This window comes from Mus caroli, unplaced genomic scaffold (genome assembly GCF_978045245.1).
Source record: "Mus caroli unplaced genomic scaffold, Mus_caroli_1 scaffold_11, whole genome shotgun sequence".
NCBI classification, from domain to species: Eukaryota; Metazoa; Chordata; class Mammalia; order Rodentia; family Muridae; genus Mus; species Mus caroli.
In genome coordinates, this window is record NW_028227266.1 from 86,500,535 (window position 1) to 86,526,707 (window position 26,173).

Consider the following 26,173-nt stretch of genomic DNA (forward strand, 5'->3'; position numbering starts at 1 on the left):
TTTCCTACTATGTGTACATTTTCCCTATATTGCTTTATAAAAAATAAGAAAGATCCACTAGATTCCAACGCCGTTTAACTTAAAGGCTTCATCAGACCATATGTGCAGACACTTGAGAAGATGGCAGAGTTAAACTTCCTAGGGTCCTGGAGTCAAAGAAACTCTGCTGGCCCCCACTGCTGAGCAGGTGCACTCCTTCCACAGGGGGCAACATCTGACGATCAGTCATGGTCCCACTTGGTGAGGACCCCAAGAAACTTCCTTGGGAAGAAACAATTTTCTCAGGACTGGCAGCCAGTTTGGGGGATGTGGAGAAGTTATATCCATACAAGGCACAGGGACTGTGCAATCGGAAGGTGTTGTAAGAACCCTGGTGGGTCTGGTTAGCAGCAAAGGCATTGCCGGACGGTGATGGCATGATGTACTGAAGTTGAGGGGACATTCCTGAAATCTGCATGGACAGGCTGGTCTGTGGGCAGCTGAAGGTGTCCCCATCAGTGCCGCCCATGGACATGTTCACAGACGGGCTGCTGCTCACGCTCACGTAGGAAGGAGTCCTAGGTGGGGCAAAGGTCTCACTGCTCTGGTTGGTAAGCCTGTTGTAGGTCTCTGCCAAGGATGTGCTGTATCGATTGAGGGCAAGGCCTGAACGGGCACAGGCAGAATAGTCAGCTGGAGCCAGACTACACAGCTGGCTGGTGTTCGGCCCCAGATGGAAGGCAGGAGAGGAGCAAGAGGAGCCAGACAACAGGTGAGGATGTGTAGCAGGGACAGCATTCCCAGTGCCTTGGAGCAGAGCTGATGAACTTGTGTTGCCTATAAAAGAAGTTGTAATGTAAAGAATGACTCCACCTACCACATCTACCTTTAAATTGTGTGTGGCCAGGCAGTGGTGGTGCACGCCTGTAATCCCAGTACTTGGGAGGAAGAGGCAGGCGGATTTCTGAGTTTGAAGCCAGCCTGGTCTACAAAGTGAGTTCCAGGACAGCCAGGACTATACAGAGAAACCCTGTCCCAAAAAAAACAAAACAAAAACAACAACAACAAAAAATTGCGTAAGTGTATGGCTAGTTACAAAGGGGAGAATTACAAAGGTGAAAAGTGGCTTAGCTTCCAATGGATGCTGAACTCAGATTGAGTAACTTAAGCAAACATACATTTTCTTAATGTTTTTAAACCAAGGACTGGTAAAATGGCTCCAAGGGTGGTCATAAGCCACCATACCAGACAACCTGAGTTCAACCCTTAGAATCCACAAGGTGAAAGGAGAAAATGAACCCCCTAAAAGTTGTCCTCTGAACTCTAAACATGTGCTGTTACACATGCAAACACACCAACACACACAAGTACATAATAATTGATAATAATAAATTAAATAAATGTGATGGAATTTTAGAGGAATATTTTTAATCCAAATTATCTCTCCTGGTAATGAAGAAGTTTTGCAATACAGAAAACAGTAAGACACTCTGACATGAAAAATTTTTATGCTCTATCGCAATTTGCTTTCTCAGAATTTTCTTATTTCCAGAAACAAACATTACAGATGCCAAACTTACCAGAAATTGTATAAAATTAAACATCATCTAACTTTGCTTCTTGCCCCAAAGGTGTAATAAACTGTCCTTTTCTGCCTGCATTGTTTCCTTTCTCTCAGCAGTCTTCTTTTTCTTACAGTACACTTCCTTACAGAGGAATAAAAGTACCAGGAGGAAAGCACCAAGCTGGTCTAGGATGTCCCACTTCTCATACATCTGTGGCTTCTCACCGAGTCTTGTATGCATCAGTGATTGTACCATTCAAGTCTCTGCTATGTTATTCCTTGTCCTCAAAAATCTCAACTCCGGTTAGAAAACACGTTGGCAAATCACAGGCAACACAAGAGCAAAAGTCTAACAAATAAACGATGCTGTGAAACTCAGAGAGGGCTGTTTAACCCTGCAACCAAGGGAGAGCAATAATGGTCGCCTACTCCCTTCTCTGGATCTGCTGGCAGATTGATGTTTGCAAACTTGACATAACTTAAGAGGAATGGAGAATTCCAAAGTGCTGTACAGGCTGTAAAACCTTCATTATTCCAACAACAGTATTTCATCCTGCTTCTTTAAATAATCTGAAAGCCCAAAACAAGCAATGATAATAACCTAAACCCAAGTATGTGAAATTCTCACTGGGAACTGGCAGGATCCTGGTAAAAACTGCCTATTCTGATGACCTGAGAGTCTACTGCTTGAGGAGGAAACATAAGCCCTGGGCTTGTGAAAAATGGGCTCAAAAATGGTCTGATCCAGTGTACTTGAACATATCACAGACCCAATAAGAAAACCTTGTGAAGAGGCAATAGTGGAGTGAGAGGAACAGGCATGGGCAGATTATTATGCAATATACCTGGCCAACGTATCAAAGTGAGATGTCAGGAGGAGGTCAGAATTATGAGATAAACAGTTAGAACATGCAAAATTTAACCCCTAACCCACAGGACAGCCATCATTCCTGACCTGTCACCCTTCAGATAGAAAAGAAATGGATCTTGGTGTAGGATATTGCTGCTGATAAACTCAGCATCGGGCATAAATAGCAAAGTGTGCATTTCTTACATGTCTGCCGCTTCTCAGCGACTGGCTGCATGCATGACCCAGGAGCCTGAATTACCTTGCTTTGGGATTCCAGGGATATCTTCAAAGGTGAGAGTCCGTAGTGATGGCCTCCAGAATGCATATGACTCCACCAGGGCTTCCAAACCCATTCTAAATGGAAGAGAGGGGACAAGTGGACTCTAGTTAGGAACAGTTGGGGTTTGCACCAGTAAAAAGCATTTGAGTGAATGACACGGAATTGGCCATGCCCTATCCCTTCTAAACTTAGTGGTGTGTTAGGAGTTGCCACAGACAAGGAGAAATGCTTTGGACAGGGTGTAGGAAGAGAATGGAAACCTACCATGATGCCTGCCAACATTCTTAGGACCCTGAAGCTAACACCTGGACTCTAGGAGCTGAGCCCATCCTGCTTACTGTGAGTCCAAGGCTCTGTGGTGCTTTGTTGCTCTCTCCTTGACTTAGGAGTTTGCCCTCTGATGATGAAGGAAATGGTTGCAAAAACATCCTTATGTCAAGATCTCTTTTTTAAGGGACATTTCTCCCCCATCATTCAGTACCTCAGGGCTCAGAGGAAGAACCACTCCTAGAAAACCAACTTCTGTTCTGGGATACAATCTCCATTACCAGCCAAGGTAGGCCAGTAGGGGGCAGCACTGACTACTTGTTCAGCTTTGCGCAGTGTGTAAGAGGTCATCTATTCTCTACACAAAACTCTAGACAGAGCTATCTGTTCTTTATACAGTTGGTAGAGATGTTTTAAGTTAGTATACAACTTCACCATACATAATTAATGATTGCTGTGTAAAGTGACAAACCTGGTTGAAGACTATATTACATCCTGTATATTCTAAAACAAAAGCAACAACTGTTAATGCAAACATAAATAGCTTCTACCATAAGTGGATCGGTCTTCCTTCCTCTTATATCTGGTGGGTAAGGAGTACAATCTGGGATCTGGGGTTGAGGCTTTCCCGCAACTCTCCCTTCTCAAGGGAGCCTGAGATCTCACTTCTCATCTTCAACCACTTCCACGTTAAGCAACTTGCTAAAATGATAACATGGTAGGGGCCAGAGCCTATCTCAGGAGTTTACCACTTATTCTATGATACACAAAGCACCGGGTTCATCCACGGCACTACAGAAAGAAAAAAAAAACTTCTTCCGGGTCAAATATAACCTGGACATTTCTTGTGACTGTACTATTTCTTACTATTTTCAACTCAGCTGATGACCTCTCGGTACCCACAAATCGTGAACTAAGAACTAAAGGGAGAGAACCACCAACCAGTCATGTGACCGCTCCAACAAAGTGGGTTAAGGTTTCACACCTCCTGTTGTTGTAAGCTCACATGGGGACCTCACTCATTTATTCAGCCTCAGAAGAGGACAGATCTGGGTAGGTTTTTGAGGGGTATCACCAGCCCATACTGATGCTACCGCAGGCTATCACAGGGAGAACACCCCCACCTGTTTTTTTCCTGGGCTATGTGGGTGGGAAGAATGGAGTCTGACTCCTGACATAACCACTGCTGTTACAGAGAGGACTGTAAAGATATTAGCTTGGATCAGAAGAGTCAGACTGTGACTATAGGACACTCCAGCTAACTGTGTGACTTGACCTCCCTGAATTCACTTTCCTGAGAAGTGAAGACTGGGCGGTGAAGCTTGAAGTCCTATTATATGTAGCTATAACTCATTTCATTCTACCTGGCTTTATTTTACTTAATTATTTTTGTAAATTAGACATCATACCTGTGACCAAACTAACTACAAGCCAAGTCCCTGAGGTCATACCAACCAGTAATATTTTCTATATGGTAAAATATTCCTTTTATTAGTTACTTATTTATTACTTTATTATTAGTTATCTATTAGCTTATTTATGATGTAGTTTGTGGGGCCTGGGTTGTCTCAATGCTAGGTTACCTGTGCGTTGTATTTAATACTGGACTAATGAATGTTGGATAATGCTTTGATGGTCTCTCTCTCTAGTTTAAACCAATACAAAATATTTACTACTTTCAAGAGAAAATATTTCTCTTATGTTAAAGAATATTATTATACACCTTTATTAAAACAAAAAAAAATCACCTGCTTTTTTATTCTCACCCAGGTGAACTTTGATAAAGGTAGATTTGGATAATAAAGATACCGAGGTAGCTATGGAACAGTTTTATTAAAATCAGAAGTTTGTAGAACTGCGTAGATATGCTTTGCTGCTTTATAAGTTTTAGCCGTGTAGACTGAATTATGTTTCAAGTCCACAAATCAGACTTCGTAGGGAGAGGTCACTGAGCATAGCCACGGCATAGCCCTGTGTAGAAAACTCCGAGGGAACACATCTACTCCAAGGGTTCTCACGGGGAGCTACGAGGATGCTGCCCCAGGCTCCCCCTTCACACTGCCAATTCCACAAAGGATTTCAGATATTTTGCAGGAAACAGTTATAAAATATTTATTAGTTGAATCTGGACTTTTGTTAAAAAGCCTTCATTTTCTCCAGTAATGGAGACTTTTCCCATCTAGTTAAAGGAAAGATGAAAGGCCCCTCCTGCAGGAGAGTAGCCAAGGCGATAATTTATACAAGGTGCCTTTGAACAACCTCCCCATTTACCACTGCCCTCATTTATGCTATCAAATGGCCGAGTTTATTTAGTAAGATGGTTATGTTTTTCCTGAACTATTTAAGAGAAGAAATTTTTGTACCTTCCTGAGTAAAAACTTTTATAGGGTCAAACCTAAGGCCTAACTGCGGAATTGGGCTATTCTCAGCACATAAATTCACTCTCGCATAGCAAATGCCTGCAGGAGGGCTTCCAAGGGTTGAAGCTACTGACTCCTGTAAAAACAGGCTACAGAGCCATGAGTAGCCAGGGAAGGACATGTTTTAATTAAACAGAATCGTTTTTATAAAATTGAACCAATCACATGCCTGTGTTTATCTTGGGTCTTGATCACCTTGTTTATTGCATGTATGAGGAAAATAAAAATAAAATTTTGTTTTTAAAAAAAGCAGTAAAACTGCACAGCAGAACCAGGGATAATAAAGGAATATTGTGGAGTTTTTCATGGACTTTCCTGTCTATTAATATATGAAAAAATATTATGTCCCTCTATGCCCTCAAAGCTCTATACCTTCAACAAACCCTCACATAGTATATGGGTTCTTTTTTAGTTTTCAGGAAAATAATACATACGTTTGAAATGTTTAAAATTGACAGAATTTAATTTTACAATATTAAGATCAGATTTTTTTTAATATATCATGAGAAAAGATGGAAACTATTTCATTAACCAGCAAGCTCTACATGAGTGGTTCTCAACCTTCCTAACACTGTGGCCCTTTAATACAGTTCTTCATGATGCAGTGACCCCCAACTATACAGTTATTTGTATTGTTCTTCATAACTGTATTTTCATTACTATTTCATAACTGTAATTTTGCTACTGTATAGATCATAATGTAAATATCTGATATGCGACCCCTATGAAAGGGTCGTTTGCCCCAGAAGGTTCGCGCCCCACAGGTTTAGTCCCACTTCTCAATATAGGCACAACACATTTCACCTGTAACAAAGCAGTCACTTGAAGCAAAGTAAGAATATTTAATTTTATCAAGATTCAGAGCATTAAAATATAATTCATTATTTCTTTCTATTGGTTTAAAACATTACAGGTTTTATTAGAATTGAAAGAAATAACACAAACGGGGGGTATGGGGGACTTTTGGGATAGCATTGGAAATGTAATTGAGGAAAATACGTAATAAAAAATATTAAAAATTAAAAAAAAATTAGAAATAACACAAAGCACCTTCTGACGCCGAGCCTACGTATTTCCAGCCTGACGCCGAGCCTACGTATTTCCAGCCTGACGCCAAGCCTACGTATTTCCAAACAGCCTGACGCCGAGCCTACGTATTTCCAAACAGCCTGAGTGAAGAGCACCCATGTGAAACCCAGCCTGTGCCCTCAAAACTCAATGGACAGGATGGGAAGTTTAATTTTCACCCACAATGCTGATTATCTTCAATGACATGATTTAAATTACCAAATCTTTTCATTGTGCTGGCACATCTAGAATTCTTCCTCAACATGTATTCTATGAACCCATACATCTGGATTCTCATAAAAGGCTCATTCATTATTTCTTTCTAGCCAAAATATATTTTAAAACTGTTCATAAGTCATTGACTCATCAAGGAACGTCTCTCCAGTGTCCAAGGCAGTGCAGCCTTTACAAAACTAATCAACAGTGTGGATATGATTTCTGGTGTTTGCTCTTAAAGTCTCAGTGTGGGCCTCCTATACGTCCAAGAGTTTTAATACATTACTTTCCTACTTAAGAAAAAAAAATGAAGCCAAAGCAAGACTCTAAAATGTTGTTCTAATATAACCTGAGTCACAAGAAGGGTTCAACCAAGCATTCGCCAAGACAGAAAAAGTCACCTCATAGGTTGCCTTTGGCCTCAGCACCCATCATTTGAAGGATACTAAACTATGATTTTTCATTCAGTTTTCAACAATGTCCCTGCCAAGCAAAGTAACCAGGATCATAACAAAGCAATCACCACTTTTCGCCACAAAACATAAAGCAATTTCAATGCAGGAGAGAAATGAGCTAGCACCTGCAAACCTCCCCATGGAGTGAAACACTTCAGAAGAAGCTCTTCTACTGGCCAGTCCTGTTGATCGCCCTACACTAACTGGAAGGCCACTCTAATATCATTGGGTCTTCACTGGTTTTGGTACTTAAACTGTGTGTTGTTTAGGGTGATGCCACTGTAAAGGAGGATGGCACCAAGTATCTTTAGCAACTCAGCACATATGAGGACCTGTCTGTCACCTATCTTGACCATTTAATCACCTGGAAACACTAGAAATCTACACTATTACCTGATTGCTTATCTTTCTAAAATTTCAAGTGAAATCATTTCTTGATAATTGACTATTTTCACTTCATGTAGACAAGCCTAGTTAGTACCAGTTTCATAATTTATCAGAATAATTTGGGGAGTGGCATGATAAAGTAGTTCAAAGGCTGCTTGTTTAAGATGTTTTTAAAAGCATTCGTAGCAAAGCCTTACCCAAAAGAGCATTGGGAGAATGTTTTTCTATTCTCATCATGTATTACAAACAGTTTTCTTTTTAATATAACACTGAACTGTACTAGAATAGAATCATTGTCAATAAATTTAGAAATTTACAGCAAACAGGCTGGATGATCTTTTCCTTGATAAAAGGACTAGGGTGGAATTAATTATTTTAGCTATCTCATTTACTGCAAACACTGTAAAATACTTCACAGAAAAAAAAATAAATGACTGTGTGACTGTCAGTAGAGCCAAGACAAATTTGGAAACTGAAGAGCTGGGTTTCTTGGCAATATGAAATGGTTTCATATTCCAGTTGGAAATCTGAGTTAACAAGAGACTCTAGCATATGCTCCAGAGAGAATCAATAGAGTGTGTTATCACTAAGAACGTTCAAAACCAAAAGCAGAGGCAGGAAGGACAATTTCCTGGAATATGGTAGCCCATGGGCCATAAGGACAGACTTCCCCATGGCCCCTCCAAAATAACATGCAATCTACATGCCAAGAGCTTATATCTTCACTCTCACCACATGCATAAAGTTCATCTTAGAGTTGCCACAGGACTCCACCCTGTACCTAAGCTACCTCCAAGACACAGTAATGTTTATCAATTTAAACTGTCATCAGAAGTGATTCCAAGTTATGCTTGTTAAGTTAACCCTTATGCTTGTGATCAAAAAATCACATTTAAACTCAAATATATTTACTAGAACAACCAGAAGATTTCACTAGGAATTACCTGTTCCTTCCAGAGTCTCGGAAACCTTTGGCAAATGGATTCCTGTCTATCTTAAGGCGAGTAATCTGCAATATAGAAAAGAAATCACATCAAATCTTATATAAGCAATATAATCTTAAATAAGAACATTATTTCAAAGTTAAGGTAACTGTAGAACTACAAAAAAACAAAAACAAAAAATGAACAGACAGAGGGTTCTGTTGTATTCCTTGTGTGTTTTAATATGCTGATAGTGAAGGTTGAAAGATTTCAGAAGTCACCTAGAAGGTTGGCTGCAAAAGACAAAGTTCACTCATTTTCCTTCTAAGAACAAGAATAAAGGTTTGGTTTGGTTTGAGTATTCCTGAAGAAGGAAACTGACTACCCCCCTGCTGATTTGTCCTATTGGACCATCCTCTCAAGCTAAAGTTGTTCCCCTCCACTCTAAGATGTGGCTTAGCCCTGATTATCTTCTAATAGTTCTAGGGATGGAGGGTCCATTGCCTTGCTCTCCGGGTAGCACAGAGTGTGGGAGGAAGTCAGAGGGCACAGATCACTCTGCATATGTAACAGAGAGACAGGGGGAAAGGATGGATTGGGGTTTGTTATAACATATGCTGGTTTCTCCTCATGCACTAATTTTTCCCAAGGAGAAGAAACATTTTCTGTCCTTAATGTATTTTAATAATCCTAAATGTCTCTAGATCTTCAAAAGGTTGCTACTTGCATATTTCTTCCTATATATATATATATGTATATATATGTGTGTGTACATGTATACACACACACACACACACAAGAGTAACAATGGGAACCGGAAAGCCTGGGCCCCATTCAGCTAGAAGTCAGAAATGTTGAGCAAGAGTGTTGAGTCGCTGTCCTAAGGAAGACCACACGGGAGGGGCCCACATTTTCTATGAAACAGCAACAATAAAACAGACAAAAGAGCAATATTGCCGCTGAGATGTGTACAGGGGTTAAGAGATAACCGAAAACAGTATGGCTGGCTGATAAATGAATGAATGAATGAATGAATGAATGAATGAATGAATGAAACATTTTGGAGGAGAATCTAACACAGACCACATCAGCTGATACTACAGAGCCAGTTATTACAAAACTGGCTGAAATGGAATGGATTAAACATTTTGCCTCCAATAAATTCTCCTTCTCTATTGATTTTTTTTTTCTTTTTGGCCATCTTTGTGTTTTAAATTGAAATAGAATTACATCATTTTCTCCCTCCATGTTTTCCTTCCAGCTCCACCCATGTCCATTCTCAAGTTGATAATCTCCTTTTCTTTCAATACTGTTATATGTGTGTGCGCGCACACACACACACACGAACATGCTTATACAAATGTATATGTACAAATATATATAAATGTAAGCTTCTGCATCCATTTTTGTTGTTTTTGTGCCTATGGTTTCAGAACTGATCACTCTGCGTTGGACAACCACTAAGGGGGCTTGACTCTCAGTCTCTTGACTCAATATAAAACAACCTTAAAAAAACACAACCATGGCCTATATAGAAGTGAAGCATTTCATTTCTCAAACTGTTTAAACCATTATAAAAGCATCATTTAAACATTGCTGATCTTGTAGACTCTAATGCACATCAGTGCCCTGCAAAATTGTTTAAATCATAGTTAAAAGAAAAAGCCCTTTTTAAAAAATCCAAAAATATATGGGATATATCCTTCTGAAATACTTCTTATAATTCATGGGCTGTAGTTTTAAAGCCAGTACTCATGTGCTAAGATACAACGACCCATTCACACCTTACATGTCTTTTTCTAGGTAACCAACATGCCTTCTAATTTTAGTGATAACATTATGACTCAGTATCTCAAGACAGAAAGTAAAAATGCACTGCCAATTGCAGGGGAAGCGCTCAGGACACCACTACAGTAGCTCCGCTTGGGGATTTGTGGTCTTGAAGATGTCGCTGTGTACACACATGCATGCTATAAGTGCCATGTAGAGCAAATGCTTTATGGTAATTCCTAGCCTTTGGATATAACCATAAAGAGAGCTGGCTTTCTCTCTCCACCTAAGGAGCCACTGAAAACAGTACCTGCTGATTCTGATAGGCAGTGACAGTTGTGAAGACGGTTTCTGGAAAGGAGAATGCCTTCACTCCCTCTCCTGATGGAACAGGCTTGATGGGGGACAGATCATCTCCGCAATCTTTACGGATGACATGCACACGTGGTTGGTATTTGTGCATAGAATGAAGAATGATCTAGATCAAGGGAGGAAAGCCACGTTAAATAGGAACCACTCTATTGCAATTTGACTGTAAGAACAAATATGTAACGTGGAAAATAACTTTTTGCAGGAGAGTCACATTTCTGAAGATAATTTCTGACGTTAATTTAACAAAATACAGCAAAGCTGCATGGATGGTCTAGGAAGACATCTGTAGTATTTATATAAAAATGCAAATCACTTTAATAAAATCCTCAGTACAGCCACATGAAATAAACCATAAGTTGCTATTGCTTAAAATACAATAATATATTCATAAAGATTTTATTTATAATGAATTGAATAAAACCAGAGTCAATACCAATGAAACTAAAAAGGAGCTTGCAATGGCCGTTTACTTTGCACCAAATTCATCTTCTAAAAAATACATGCGAGATTTTCAAACTCCAAGGGAATTGCTCTTTTTTAGGTGACTGCGCACACCCACTGAGGACATTCTGCTGTCTCCTGTGTTTGTCCTACAAAATCTGTAATTTGTCAGAACAGTATAGTGCCAAAGACCCTATTCAAATCTCAGTATGGTACCTAGAAAACTTGCCCTGCCCTGCCCTGAGTCTGTCATGTGGGCATCAAGATCCCACTCAGATATTTCCTAAGGAATTGCTCCAGATTCAGAAAAGCATCTCATCTACAGAGATGGACATCACATAATCTGTAACAGTGGAAGAACTATAAGCCACCTACATGCCCAACATTAGGTTAGTCACCAAGGAACAGCTACATCTTGAACTGTGATGTCACAAAGCTATTGCTAATGCTGTTTAGGCAAATTTCAATCATACAATAAAATGCTGGTTTTTAAATCTTACAATGATAAAACAGTACCTAATTGTTTAGATATGTTTTATGGCTTATTAAAACAGAGTATGGAGGCTCATACAGAGATAGGAACAGTGATCACCTCTGACGATGGGATCACAGGTGTGTGTGTGTGTGTGTGTGTGTGTGTGTGTCTGTGTGTCTGTGTGTGCATGGGGGCACATTTGACTTATGTTTTAATACTTTCATAAACAGCAGATTTTTTAAATTTGTCACTTGGGCTCTATATTCATAAATAACTTTAGCTGACAAGTACGTAAACTTTCTGAACTCTAAGCTTTTAAATCAAAGTCTTGGTTATTATGAATCTAGAAAGAAAATGCTGAAACGAAAGTCACGGGAAGCATGGTGTTTGATGTGCTTCATGTTGTTCCGGATGCAGGCAGTTTAATCAGCCAACTTCAGAGCCTTTGGTCAGCTCAAACACAAACAACCCTGTATGCAGAGAACGTGTCTGCTGTCAGAAGATCAGGCCTTTACTCTTGGGATAGCCAATACTACAGTCGGGGGGTTCTGTTTTTGTTTTTTTCTCTAAGATTTTCTGTATGTCAGTGGAGGACATTCAGGAAGGAATTAGATCTGAAGACCTTGCCAACAACACATGCCTCTGAGAGAGGCAGAGTGAATACAAGAAACTGCAAAGGGGGGTAGTGGTCCTCATCATACCTGAGAAGACATAGGCAGCAATTCGCTGCCTCTTCCTAGAACTAAGAGGAGATAATTTGAGTGAACTACTAATATCTTTGACCAGAAAAAAATGTTTAAATGAGAAAACCCACAAAACACAGAAGTAAACAATGTGCTGCCTGCACCAGAGATGTGTACTCATATTTTTTCCCAAAATACTTTCTGCTTTAAGTAGGTGTGTGCATTGCTGTAAATCAGGATAAAAGAACACAGAAATGAAATTGTATTCAAAGAGCCTAACCATTAGCATAGTCTAGTAAACTTTTTTTTTCTTCTTTCGTTTTTTTTTCAGACAAGGTTTCTCTGTGTAGTCCTGGCTGTACTGGAAATTATTCTGTAGAACAAGCTGGCCTCAATCTGTCTGATTTTTGCCTCCCGAGTTCTGGGTTAAAGGCCTGTGCCATCACTGTCCAGCTGCTAAACAACTTTTCAGTAGATGAGGAATGTCGTTTGCTCGTTTCCTTATGACTAGAATATGTCCACTAATTCCAAGTTTAAAACATATCAAAATCTAAGCTTTAATCTTTGGTAAAGTTTATACCCTTGCAGAGTTTGTTGTTGTTTGTTTGTTTGTTTTGTTTTCTGAGCAACACCAGGGGTAGGAGTGCAGCCGACTGCCATGAGATCTGCTTCCTGACTTCCATGAAGGAGCATTCCTGTTGTATATTTTGGGTAATGCATGACATTTCTAAACCTCAACAGATTGTTTTTTAAAACATAAGTTCTACAAAACCTACAGACTTTGAGGTCCTCAGAGCTCCCTAGGCCCCAGGCCAGTTTTCCTTTCCTGTCTCCATGCCTTCATTATGAATTACACTATGTGGGCAGGCACAGTCTCTGGGCTAGGCCCATTAGAAGAAACACACATTTTTGCGCCTGTAGATACAGTTAATTGAGTCCCAGGTTGTGTCTCAGTCCCCACCTGCAAACCTGCCCCAGTCCTTTTCCTATGATTTACTATTGCAATAGCACACTCTTTTAAATGTTAAGCATAAAATAGCAAATGGCCACTTTTAATGTAATAACTTCAATGTCAAATCAACTTTTCACTCCTTTATTTAGATAACGTTCTCTTTGAAAATTGTCTTGCATCTTCCAGAGTTGAGAAGTTTAAGGGAAAACTCCTCCTGTTCTCCAAGCTAAGAATTAAAATGTTGGTGGCTGGAAAGATGGCTCTGCAATTTAGAGCATTGGTCGCTCTTCCAGATGACCCAGGTTCAATTCCCAGCACCCACATGGAAGTTCACAATTGTCTGTAACTCCAGTTTCAGGGGCCCTGACACACACACACACACACACACACACACACACACACACACACACACACACAGAGAGAGAGAGAGAGAGAGAGAGAGAGAGAGGTAGACAAAACACATAAATGCACATAAAGTAAATAAATTAATTTTTTTAAAAAAAATGAATCAAAATGTCAGCAGCACACAAATAGCAGCATCTACAAACTCCAAGAGAAAAATGATTTCCAGAGCAGAAGTGGGGGGACAAGAAATTTCATATAATTAAGCAAAAAGTGCACAGTCAATTTCAGAGCATTGGGATGAAATTATTGGAATGGAGGTAATAACGGTTTCTTTCTTTTTATTGTCTTGTTTTATGAATCTGTTTTCTCAAGGAAGTTTCTCCATTCAGTTTTATACATGTGAAGCTCATTTGTTTATACCTTTACTATGTTTTTAAAAGTGAATTTGGGTGTGGTATACTGAAAAAGGGTGCAAAAGTAAGATTAATAAATGCCTGTGTGCTCACATTAACTGATAAAGTATTTTAAATGTCTATAGAAAATACAGTGTATCCCTGGAATTTTTGAGATTACCCTAAGCAAGCTCAGTTCTTCTTTATAATAATATCATTATTTGCTTCTTTTTTTCATTTTCCCTTTCTTATTTATTCATCAGATTTTTGTTATGAGATTTTTTTTTCATTTACATTTCAAATGCTATCCCTAAAGTCCCCTATACCCTCCCCCTGCTCTGCTCCCCAACCCACCCACTCCCACTTCCTGGCCCTGGCATTCCCTTGTACTGGGGCATACAATCTTCACAAGACCAAGGGCCTCTCCTCCCAATGATGGCCGACAAGGCCATCCTCTGCTATATATGCAGGTAGAGACACGAGCTCTGGGGTACTGGTTAGCTCATATTGTTGTTCTTCCTATAGGGTTGCAGACCCCTTCAGCTACTTGGGTACTTTCTCTAGCTCCTCCATTGGGGTCTTGTATTCCATTCTATAGATAACTGTGAGCATCCACTTCTGTATTTGCCAGGCACTGGCATAGCCTCACAAGAGACAGCTATATCGGGGTTCTGTCAACAAAATATTGCTGGCATATGCAATAGTGTCTGGGTTTGGTAGCTGTTTATGTAATGGATCTCCAGGTGGGGCACATTATTTGCTTCTTAATAAGCTATCAAATCTAGAGCTGTCGAGACAGCTCAGTAAGGATGGTGCTTGCTACCAAGTCTGACCCCCTGAGCTCCATTTCTGGGCACCACATGAAGGAAGGAAAGAATGAACTTTTGCAAGGTGTCCTCTGCCCTCCAGGCTTGTGCATGCAGCAACCCACAACCGCCCATTCCCACAAATAAATAAACATAATAAACTGTCCCATTTATATTAGTAAGTCAACAATGTTTTGCTTACTTAATACGATATGTGGGACCACCAGCCATTTTTTAAAAATGAGACTATAATTACAGCTTAAATAATCATACTTTATGTGTATTTTCTATACTGTCTGTTCTGTTTAGACAGGATTTGGGCAGGGGACAAACTATAATATTAGAAAAGGCATACAGACCGATATCCACAAACAGAGTGATCTTATTTATAGGCTTATACATGCTTTTCTACTTTAAAGACTAGATTTGAGAGGCTGGGGATGTGGCTCAGTAGTAAAGCATTTCCCCCGGGCTTAATCTCTTACATTGATAATTAATTAATTATCAAATAGAGTTGTGTCAAAAGAAGCATACTTCTTTATCTGACAACTTGATAGTTTCACAGATAGGGCGTCTAGATTTTTAGTGTGAGAGTGGAACTTGTGGATAACTGAACTTTTTTTCTAGACGACAAACTCTCAAGATTGGCTTGGGCAAGCAAAGGACCTAAAAGGACCAGATAACAATGCCCCTCCCCACATCCCCACTCTCTCCACCCCTACCTCACCACCACCCCTTCCTACCAGTGTTATAGCACCAGCTATGCCTCAGTTTAAGTAGTCCTGAAACTTTATCTGTCAATCACAGACAAAGTAGGCTTTTCTTTTGTTCTTATGTGATACTGTGTTTCAGGCCCTCCTTAAACACACACTTTCAAGTTTGCCAGATTCCTTGGGTCTCTAATTCCAATACCACCCACTAGAAAACAAGGCCACAGGAATGGAACCGACTTGCCAGGGATCACAGATGCTGAGTCCTTCTCAACCACTTCAATATCCTTCCCAATGAGAGAGCTCAGCTACTGCTCCTGCAACATCTTGCTTCCCCATCTGATTTTTCAAGGAGAAACCATAAGAGAGTGTAGGCATGTGTGTCTTCAGGAAATCATCAGCTGTGGAGACACACACACACTCCTACAAGCCTGTGACTATGGCTACCCAACGGGCCCCATTTCCAAAGCGTCCAGGCACTATAGGTATGAAGCGGCTCAAGGAGTAGCAGCAAAGGTCTTCTTCTCTTTAGAGAGATGTTCAAGGAAATACTTTCCTCAGAAGACAGACTCCAGGAAAACAAGGAAGCACGCATGTGGTGAGAAGGTAACGCCCAAGCATAGGAACTTCCTGCCCAAGGCAAGCCCAAAAGCCAACCTTGGTTTGTACCAGAGCTAACATAAGGCTACCCAGAATCCCCAAGGACCTACGAAGTTATCCCAATCTTCAAGAATTAGCTGTGGCTCTCAGGAACATTGCCATCTGAATCTTCCTTAATTCTCTTTCCTGAACCAAGTCTAGTATTTGAGAAGCTGAAATTTTACTTTGGGAAAATCACATCATCTCCTGTGCTAGCAAGTCTAGTCAACGCCTACAAGACTTGGATCCCTGTGATGGCTCTATGCTAACGTAGTAACGCTTCCAGCGCCAGAGTTCTTCCGTCACAAAGCTGCATATGTGTACAAATTTAACACAGTAACTTGGAGAGGGGGTAGCTGAGAGATTAAAACATAAGAAAGTAATTTGGGAAATTAAACTCCGTCCTGTACGGTTTTATCAGTTAGAGGTGACAATGACTTCTTTTAGAATTGCTGGAATGACGGAGAGGAAAAGGCTACAAAGGCAAATCCCCGAGGGTGTCTGCTGAAGCCCCACCAGGACAGCACTGCATTCATAGAGTCACAAATAACACAAAGGACAAGCACTTTCCCAGTCTCTAATCAGCTTTCGCTTGGGCCCATCTAAGAGAGTTCACGATATCCTTCCTCTTCTGAACTGGGATGTCTGTACCTCTAGGAGCAGCAGACAAGGATAAGGCAGCAATCTGCAGGCTCCCTTCTCACCCCATGGAGGCAAGACACTCACAAAGCCAGTTTCTGCCTTCAGTGACCCTGATCAGGCTTAACAATGCTCAAGAACACATTTTTTTTTTTGTCAGTGAATACTGTGAAAAGGCGCTTTCCCCTACAGTCAACTGGGCACAAGCACCAATAATGCAATGTCGTCCCTTCAATGCAATGTCCTTCCCTCCTGAGTTCACAGTTCTCTCCTGCTCCCCATGGCCACGCTTTACGTCCCTAGATTAAACAGTACATCTGATCACAACTTTAAAAGAAAACTTCACTAGTAGCCAGAACGTTTCATTAATTTAGTTTTTGGTCTTTGCTGCATTTAGAAATTTTTCTAACAGTGAGTCTTTATTTAGGTCCAAGTAACCGAACTTCAACTTGGAACTATTCTTTTATGTTTTAAACAAATACTGTGTGATGGTTAATTTTAATCTGTTAACTTGGCCAGGATACAATATCCATATTTTTAGCCAAAGAGCAACAAAGATATTGCTGTAAAAATGTAGTTTAGAGATAAATATTTAATCAGTAGACATGTAAAAAGCAGATTAGTCTCTGTAGCCGTAAGTGGCCATCATCTAACCAATTGAAGGCCCTAAGAGAAAACAGAGTAAGGTCCCGGGAAGAAGAGAAAATTCGGATAACAGACTAGCCTCAGATTCAAGTCATAACTTCAATTCTTCCTAAGTCTTCAAAAGATGGAACTAGCCAACTATCCCACAATCACGTGAACCAATATTCATGTTTATCTCTCTCTCCTTCCCCCACTCCTCTCTCCTCTCTCTCCTACCTCAGTCTCTTTCTTTTCTATGACTCCTCTCTCACATACAAATACATAATTATTTTCCTGTATGTATATATTATTATACATTATACATATAATATATATATATGTATTATACATACATATATTTTCTGGGGAATGCTCTTTTAGATGAAAACTACTAAAATTAGAAATCTAAAGTCACAGATTACTAAATCTATATATAAAATTTGTTACGGTACATACTTTATGTAAAGCCAGTACTCTTAATTAAAAGTATTAGAACTGTAAGGTGATTATATTGATATTAATTCTCTATCAGATTATTGTTTAGGGCACAATTATCTTTTTTAAAAATATATTCTTAAACTATAGAATTTAGAAGGATACTTATTTTAGGTTTTAAAAGTAAGCAACACCAAGTGGGGTTTAGTCTAAGTTCCCTACTAAAAGGCAGAAAACAGACCCGTTCAGATGGATGCACCAGCAATAGCTCAGTCATACAGAGAAAACTGATATTTTTCAGCACTGTAATCAAGTGAACAATCGCTATAACAATTTGATTGTGGATTTATAAAAGCAAAGAGAAAGAAAATAAAGTCATCTACTAAAATATATGAAGAAACAAAGTGTCTACTTTCTCTGATTCAGTTTGAAATAATAAAGGTGGCCACAGACTGCCATGTCATTGGCTGTGCTTTAAAGGGGAAACACTGCATTTGTCACGGAAAGGTAACTATCCCAAGGTTCTCTTCAGGGTGATGAGATATCTAGACAGCTGCAGACCATAGCACAAGCACTAAATTAATGTTCATTTGAGTTTCATTTAAGTGACTTGTTTATAAATGACCTGTGTGTCTTCTTTGGCTGGGAAATAATGAAGTTGGTATTTATTTCTTATATGTTTTATTCAAAAGACACTTCAGTTCTTCTTAATCAAAACTCTAACAACAGTACACCTAACAGAAATGCTAACTTTGGACAGAAATCCGAATTATCCAGAGTTAGTGAGGTATTAAAATAATCATGCAGAACCCTGCCTAAGTAAAGTCAGCAAGCTGTTAACAATGACTGTCTTTTCGGACTGCCTAGACTGGACCCCTGTATCAAGTTTCAGCAGTTTTAAGAGTAAAGGGAATTATAACATACTTCGACACATTAGATGCCATTGCAAAAACAATTGGGAACTTGCAGATGGAACACACAAACAGAGTAAGCCCAGGTCATTACTGCAGTGAGCCTCATCTGGGAAAAGAGCTGGATGCATAGAAGACCTAATAAATCATCCCTGTTACCAAACTTCCAAACACAGTTCAAGTATAATAATTAGCACCTCATGGGACTTCACATATATTTTTTTTTTTACATCTCCGCCTTGGTTCCTTTTATTCCAATACAAAGCAAGTATCTGGTTTAAACTTAATAAATGCTTTATGGAACACTTGAGCTGGAGCCATGGTCTCCGATACAAATACAACCTTGATTTGGCATATATTGTTCTCACACAGACCAAACATAAAGGAATGTCACAATCTTAGCAGTTTTTAGCTAGGCACTGGGATGTGGCCTGCCGGTCATGCCAGAGAGGCTGTCTACTTACATGGCCTTGGTCATCCAGCTCATTGTTGGTAAGTTTCAGCTTGTCGAAGCTGATGACTTGTCTCATCCAAGTCTCCCCAGAGGCCGGTGAGTCTGGATGAATGTATACTCTGGGTGGCACCGGGGAATCAGCATTTCCTGCCACCATCCACTTAGAGCTATGGTAAACATACCTACAGGGCAAAGACAAGACTATCAGAATTGGGGCTGGGCATTCCTTGGAATTAACAACTCAGAGCAAGTGTGCACCCTTTTCTAATAGTCTAAAATAAGCTTATTTCTCTATACACACAAAAGAAACCTTTCAGTCTACTTTCGAGTTTGCACTCTGGGGCCTTGGGTAATTCAGAGTAAACATCTTTCTGATGGCTTAGTGAAAATATACAGGCTGTCTCCTCTATAAACGCCACGCATCATGATTTTAATACATTACACTTACGATAGACACAATTTACACTCTGTGATAATTTTTGTCTGAATATTTCAATGACATGAAGACACTACCAAGCTGTCACTCTCACCTCTGAGTAAATCTAAAATTTTTCAGTGTCTTATTTTAAAGGTTTCTGCTTCCTGAAAGGTAACTTCCCTTCTTAGGCTCTGTACAGCCTGGTGGGATAAACATGGAGAGGTGAGAGAAAACTGTTACATTGTTTTGTTTTGTTTTGTTTTGTTTTGTTTTTAGGGGGGGGAGTTTGTCATTTTAACATGTAGGCTTGTTTTTCCCAATCTGGCAACATTATAAGCAGAGGATAGAACAATTCAGGATAATTTAAAATTTTTGAGGAATCATAAACTATAGACTTTCATTAGCCTTTTGTGCTTCTCTTTCTTGACCTTCCAAGAAAATCACTTCAGTTAGCAAACACTAATTTCCAACTATCAATACCCAACATGCCAAGCACACTTGTATAGTCCTGCCAGTTAAGGTTTTTTCACAGTTAAGAAACACAATAGCTTACTGTATTTTTAAAATATTCACAAATAAATTGACTCAGCAAGTAAAACATTCAAATGAAATTTCCAGGAATAAATAAAATCTTAAAATTCATCTGCATAATTCAGATCATTATCTATCACTGTGAATCTAAAAAAAAAAAAAGAAAGTGGGATATTGAAATGGTGACATGAGATTATACATTTGGATATGTTGCCTCCTGTTCATATGTTAAGATATTGCACAAAAATTATGGTGATGGCATTCAGGTAAGTCAAAAATCCCTGTGTGACAAACACACAGCTTTTTAAAACAGCACGAAACATTTTCTTACATCCATATTTGGTGAGGCTCTTTGTCTCAGTCATGGTTACACATTTCAGTGAGCTCAATTTTAAGCTCAATATCCCTTGTAGATTTTAATTCCTTTCCTTAAAGCAAAATATATAAGCAGAGCATTTAAATTAATTTTAAACTCTTTAATTGGCATGGTATGGTTTTAATAAATAAATTCCTATGAGCTTTTGTGACTATTAATTTTTCACAATGTTTTAACTTGGACCAAATACCATTCTTTGACAGAGAATAAGTCAAAAAATAATTTCTGATACTGATGAAAAAGTTGGAAAAATAAATAGAGATCTTAGAGATGCCTGGGGAAAAAACCTGCACTTCAGATAAGGCTTGAGTTACTACCAAAATAAATAAAAATGTTCTATCAAAACCTTGCAAAATTATGTATATTAAATAGTTCAAAATCCAGTGCGCTCTAAGAAAATAAATTGCACATATAAATATTCCTTGTAAAGCATTCTCAATACCAAAACTAATGTTTCCTAGAAAGGAATGGTAGGAAAGCAATTTTGTGTTTTATAGTTTGATCTGTTAAGATGTAAATTTTGCTGCTTTCTGCAACAGTATACATAAACCGTGCAAAAGAAAAAAAAATCTAAAAATCTAAAGTATATGGGGAAAACTGGAGGAAGAAACAGAATAGAAACTTGAAAAAGAAAAGAGTAATTTAGGAACTCATTAAGAATTATGTTATCTTCCTCAACACAAAACTCAAACTAGAATATGGACTTTAAACCATGTGTGTTTAGTGAATAAGCTTGATGCCTTCTGCTTTCTGCCAGTTAGTAGATAATGATAGCAAAACTCCTAAAGACTGTTGTAATCGGAATAAATAATATAACTTAAATAGAAAACACAAATAAAGCTATTATATTTAATACTTTCTTGTTTTCATATGCTCTTACGCAAATTTGAATTGGATACTTTAACATCAAAAACTTGATTTTAGCAAAACAAGCACCCATTTTTTAAAGTGGTAGTCTAATTTCATTTAGACTTGTAATAAATGACAATTTTTTTTCAAAGATCCTTCTTTTGATCTCCCAAGCTCTCAAACTTCCTTTTAAAAAGTTTAGCACTTTAAACTCTTCAGATAAACAAAAGACATTGTCATTGAAAATCACTAATTCTCTTTCTTGTGTAAATAAATGCAAAGGCAGTTTGAAACTAAAGAAACTAAAGTATCTTTTCAGAGTTTACTTCATGCCTAGACAAAAATATTCTGTTTCAAAATCCTAATATTATAGAAAACCTTAAAGAATTGTTCCTTCCCAACCTGAAAAAATACGCCAAGGATAATAATTCATTTCAAGTTTAAAGATGATTTTCTTGTTGCAATGAATTATGAGATTTTATTTTTATAACTTATAAACATGTTTCTCAAAAGAAAGTCATATATATATATATATATATATATATATATATATATATATATATATATATATATGACTTTTACCATGACAGGAAAATTAACATAAGATCAAAATAGGAAAAATATGGCATTTGCTATACTGTGTATCTGCAAATTTTGCATTAGACACTTCCTATCAAAATTCTAACTAAAATTGTAACCAACTTTAAAGATACATTCAATGTAACAATGCCAGAATGTGCCCTATTCAAAGTTTCAATGACCAAAGACATCTCTTTATCTATGAAAGGCTAACCAAACCCTGAGTTTCCACATAGGCTGAGGGACAAGGCACCACCTGATCTGCAAGAACCCAGGCTTAGATCATGAGTTTGGGAATACTACCGACTTTGTGAAACAAAGATCACAGAGGCTGGATGAGACAGGCACAAGATGCAGAGCCCCACTGTTGCTACTGTTCTGCTGGCAGTGCTCAGTCTTACCTGTATCTCTTGTTGTCCACCGGCACAATGTCCATGGCAATGTAATATTGCTGGTGAGGGTCTAATCCGGAGATCTTCACCCGCATTGCTGGAAACATGCGCCTGTTTGTGAGGGAGGGAAGGGTTTTGCTTTGCTTGTGATAAAGAATAGAGACCGAATAAACCCAAGAAATGTCCATTATTTTAATGCATACAAGCTTATCCTTCACTCTGATAACATAATTCTCAGTTTCAGAACACAGGGTATATCAAAACTATAGCTTTAAAACTGTGCTCTGTTGTACCGGCACGCTGTCCCCTGTTTACAGAAATATCAGTGTAACTTAAACATGAAAGGATTGTACGTGAAAGAAACGTTGCTTCTGAAACAAAACCAGCAAGCCTATTTACCTTACTACAAATAATGAAATGCATCAAATGATACAAACTTCAAATTGCTGAAAGCGATAAAATATATTATAATGTGAAATTTTAAAGGGGGTTATAAAAAACCCACAAGGAGCCAATGTGCCATGCTATAACCAAACAATATGTTCTTTATTGAGACAGGACTTCCTGTCTGCAGCCTGGTAAGGTAAAGTGCAAAAGGCGCTCTAAATTTGAAAGGTATAGTAAAACTTCTTTATTGGAAGCAGAAACCAAACACAACGTATATTTATGAATTTCCTCCCTCCCACCACAACCCAAAAATGTTTTCTTTTCTAACCACAATTATTGCTAATTAAAGCAAACGAAAATTCCATTTTCTCCTGACTTCCCAGATATATGTATTAAAGGAGAAGTTGAAGTCAACCCACATCATCCCTTTAAAAAGAGCACAGAAGCAAGAAATACAGAGGCACATTACCATGCATTAAAAACAACATCAGTTTCACCCTTTAAAAAACAATTCTTTTAATGATTTATGTCTAGGACCCTCCAACTAATCTCATTTTTGTTAAGTTAACCTTATAACACAAATTTATTTACCGATTTTCCTACAACAGTGTTATTAAAGACCGCTGCCAGCGAAAGGAAAGTCCATAACTATTAACTAAACATGAGAGCAGTTTAATATGCTGGCTGTTTTAGTGTTCTTTCAGTGCACCTGTAAGATAAAGAGTAAAGGTCTTTAACTACATCCTTTATAAGACAACTGTTGCTTTGTGTTGGTGAAGAACACATTTGGATCATTAATAAAAACTCCCCGAGAATGCAGAAGGTAGCATATGGATTCAATAAAATATGTTTTCGTAATTTCTAATAAGTTTGGATACTTTTATGCTACCCAGGTTTTTACCATGTGTACTCCCTGAAAGAGTTGTGTGTGCTTTTTAAAGAACCTTTAAAGGGATCATATTATTCTTAGATTTCATTACACTAAATGAGCCGAAAACTTGAAAGTGCAAGTTTCTCGCACTGACCTCAAATTAATATGATGTGGCCAACAAATCCATTTATTTGACTTATGAACCATGCACGAATTACACAGTCTAAAAAAAATTAACTTCGTTCCAAACGTTTTTGTATTCTATTAATTTAAGGTAGTGGACTGATTGTGTGTGTGCGCGTGTGCGTGTGTGTGTGTGTGTGTGTGTGTGTGGTGTCTACAGTTTTTAAAATCAGACTAATGATTCTTATAGCAATACATGATTAAACATGACCATAGTGACTTTTCATGGTAGCCTAATATCAGAATAACACAATACACCATGGACTGGGTGCTGGGACCAATGTGGAAGTTTTGAATTTTAAAAAAAGAAATCAGAGTATGCTAAAAAAAAAAAAAAACTATTAAAATAAAAAATAACTAAAACAGGAGAGGTCATGTATTGCCTAGTTCAGGACTGATAACTAGAGGCTAAATAAATGTAAACTGGGGTGCACATGACATATCTGTAACTACTTCACACTCCCTAACCCAGAACACGGATCGCTACGGCTGTAGCACCCAACTTTACAAAGATCTCTCAGACCTAAACGAAACTGGGCCGGGATGCGCCCTTCATCGACAGTGCTTTGGGAAAGAAAGCAATAAAGATTTAGAAAGGAAGCTACTGTCTGGGGCCCTGTTGGGTGGGTCGGAGCTGCGGCCAGGGTCGGGTGAGGCCAAAGTCCCAGGACACCCGGAGACTCAAGCTTACCTGCCGGCTTTGGTGATGATCATCTCGGTGCCTATTTCGTGAAAGCGCTTCCAGAGCTCCGCTCCTTGCAGATCTACTCTCGGGGCCTGTGGCGCGGGCAGCGGGGTCCCCGGCCGTGCCAAGCCAGGTACGGGAGACCCTTTCGGGGATCCTCCCGGGGACGCCAACGGGGAGGCGCCCTGCAGGAAGCCATCCTCACAGCTGCCTGGACAGCAGAGGGTAGAGACGGGGAAGCAGTGAGGGGGCGATCCAACCTTGAGGATCATCTCAGGGCCAGGCCCTAGGACAGCTGCCGGCAGTCCTGCCGCGCGGGGCGATCGGAGTTGCCTTGAGGCCTTTAGGGTCCCACCGAGTCCCCATGTCCCAGAGCCAGGTCCGCAGACTCCCCACGCGCCCCGCCTTGTGGGCTTGAGACCCGTCCCCGACCTCACTGTCCCTGGGCGCAGATCCCACCACCGCCGCTGCCGGGATCTGCTCCGGTCACCCCTTCCTCCCTCCGCCCCAGGAGGCCGCCGGGCCTCTGGGCCTCGCGCGAGGCACTTTCTGGAAACTTCCCCAAACCCCGCTCCAGGCAATCCTCCCAGCTGCTGGCTCTCCGGGCCCCGCAGCACAGCGGATAGAAGAGAGCTAAAAAGCCCGCCCCGGGGCGCCCTGGGCTCCGACGCAGAAGGGCAGAGAGTGTGGGCGAGCTCGCCGCCGCCTCCCCGGTTGGCGCACCCAGCTTCTGGGCGTCCAAGCCTTTTTCCGCGCTTCTAGCCCGCGCCCTCCCGCACGCGCCCCGGAGGCTCCTAAAACCTAGAGAAGCGAAAAGCAGCGGCAGCCCTGGGCTCGAACCCTCCCGGCGCAGAGACAAGGACGGCGGCAACCCGCCGAGCCGGGCAGAGAGCCGCGGATGGACGGAGTGCGGGGCCGACGGCTCAACGCCTGCCCCCGGGGCTCGGCGGCTGGGGCCGGGGAGGAGCGGGCGCTAGTGCTGCCTCACCGAAGCTCAGGTTCGCGGGAACCGGGCGAAGACGCACCGGGAAGCCGCTGGGGCAGGAAGGGATCGACTCACCCGCCGCTCCGCGGGAGCCACAGCTCCGCTCCGCGTCCGCGCAGCTCCGCGCTGGCCCGGACGCCGCCCCGGCTGCCGGCGGCGGGGCAGCCGCTTCTTCGTCGGCCTCCGAGCAGCCGTGCTCGCCCGCGCCTCCGCCACGGCTGCAGCCTGCGTCGTCCACCGCCCCCGCCGCCTCTTCCGTGGCCAGCTTTCTCCGCTTCTTTTGAAGCTGTTGCTGCTTCTCGGCACCGATCAGTGCCTCCACGGAGAAGGCGTGCGCCTTGAGGCTTAGCATGCTGCACGGTGAGTCCCTCCGCTTCTCCGCCATCCCCGCCTCCCCGAGCCCGCTCGCCCCTCTCTCATATACCCGCGGCTGGGGCGCACGCACGCGCTCGCCCTCTTGGCCCCCCACCAAACGCTCCGCAGCTCCCGATGCCTCCCGAGATCTGTCCCCTTCCTAGCTGCGGGCAAAAACAAATTTGCCGTTTCCTCTTTCTCTTTGGCGTTGGGATCCGAGGAAGCAGGAACGCGGCCGCCAAGTTTCCTTCCCTCTGTCTCTCCCTCGAGTTCAAATGATGCACTTCTTGACTCCCAAACCCTCCACCTCCTCCTGCTGCTCCAAGATCTGCCTCGACTGATGCGCCCGAGAGGACTAACACGGGGGGAAAAAAAACACTCTGCGGACACAAATTAGGGATTGTAATTGAAATTTGTTGCCTTGATCTGTCAGCACTTCCAGGCAGGAGAGCGGTGGGAAGAACTTGCTCATTAGTGTCAATAAAGCGGTGGGGGCGGGTCCTATG

The 26,173-nt window shown here is 40.6% G+C and overlaps 1 protein-coding gene across 1 annotated transcript; it reads right to left on the minus strand.

The window, feature by feature from the left end:
- Nucleotides 1–25,698, minus strand: Tbx18 (T-box transcription factor 18). The gene is made up of 8 exons (XM_085827823.1): nt 25,389–25,698; nt 24,335–24,539; nt 22,212–22,313; nt 19,068–19,239; nt 10,490–10,657; nt 8,431–8,495; nt 2,653–2,747; nt 1–816 (listed from the first exon to the last, which is right to left on the minus strand). The coding sequence occupies exons 1-8, from the start codon at nt 25,696–25,698 to the stop codon at nt 92–94; spliced, it is 1,842 nt and encodes a 613-aa protein (XP_085683949.1). The 3' UTR covers nt 1–91.
- Nucleotides 25,699–26,173: the final 475 nt, after the last annotated feature.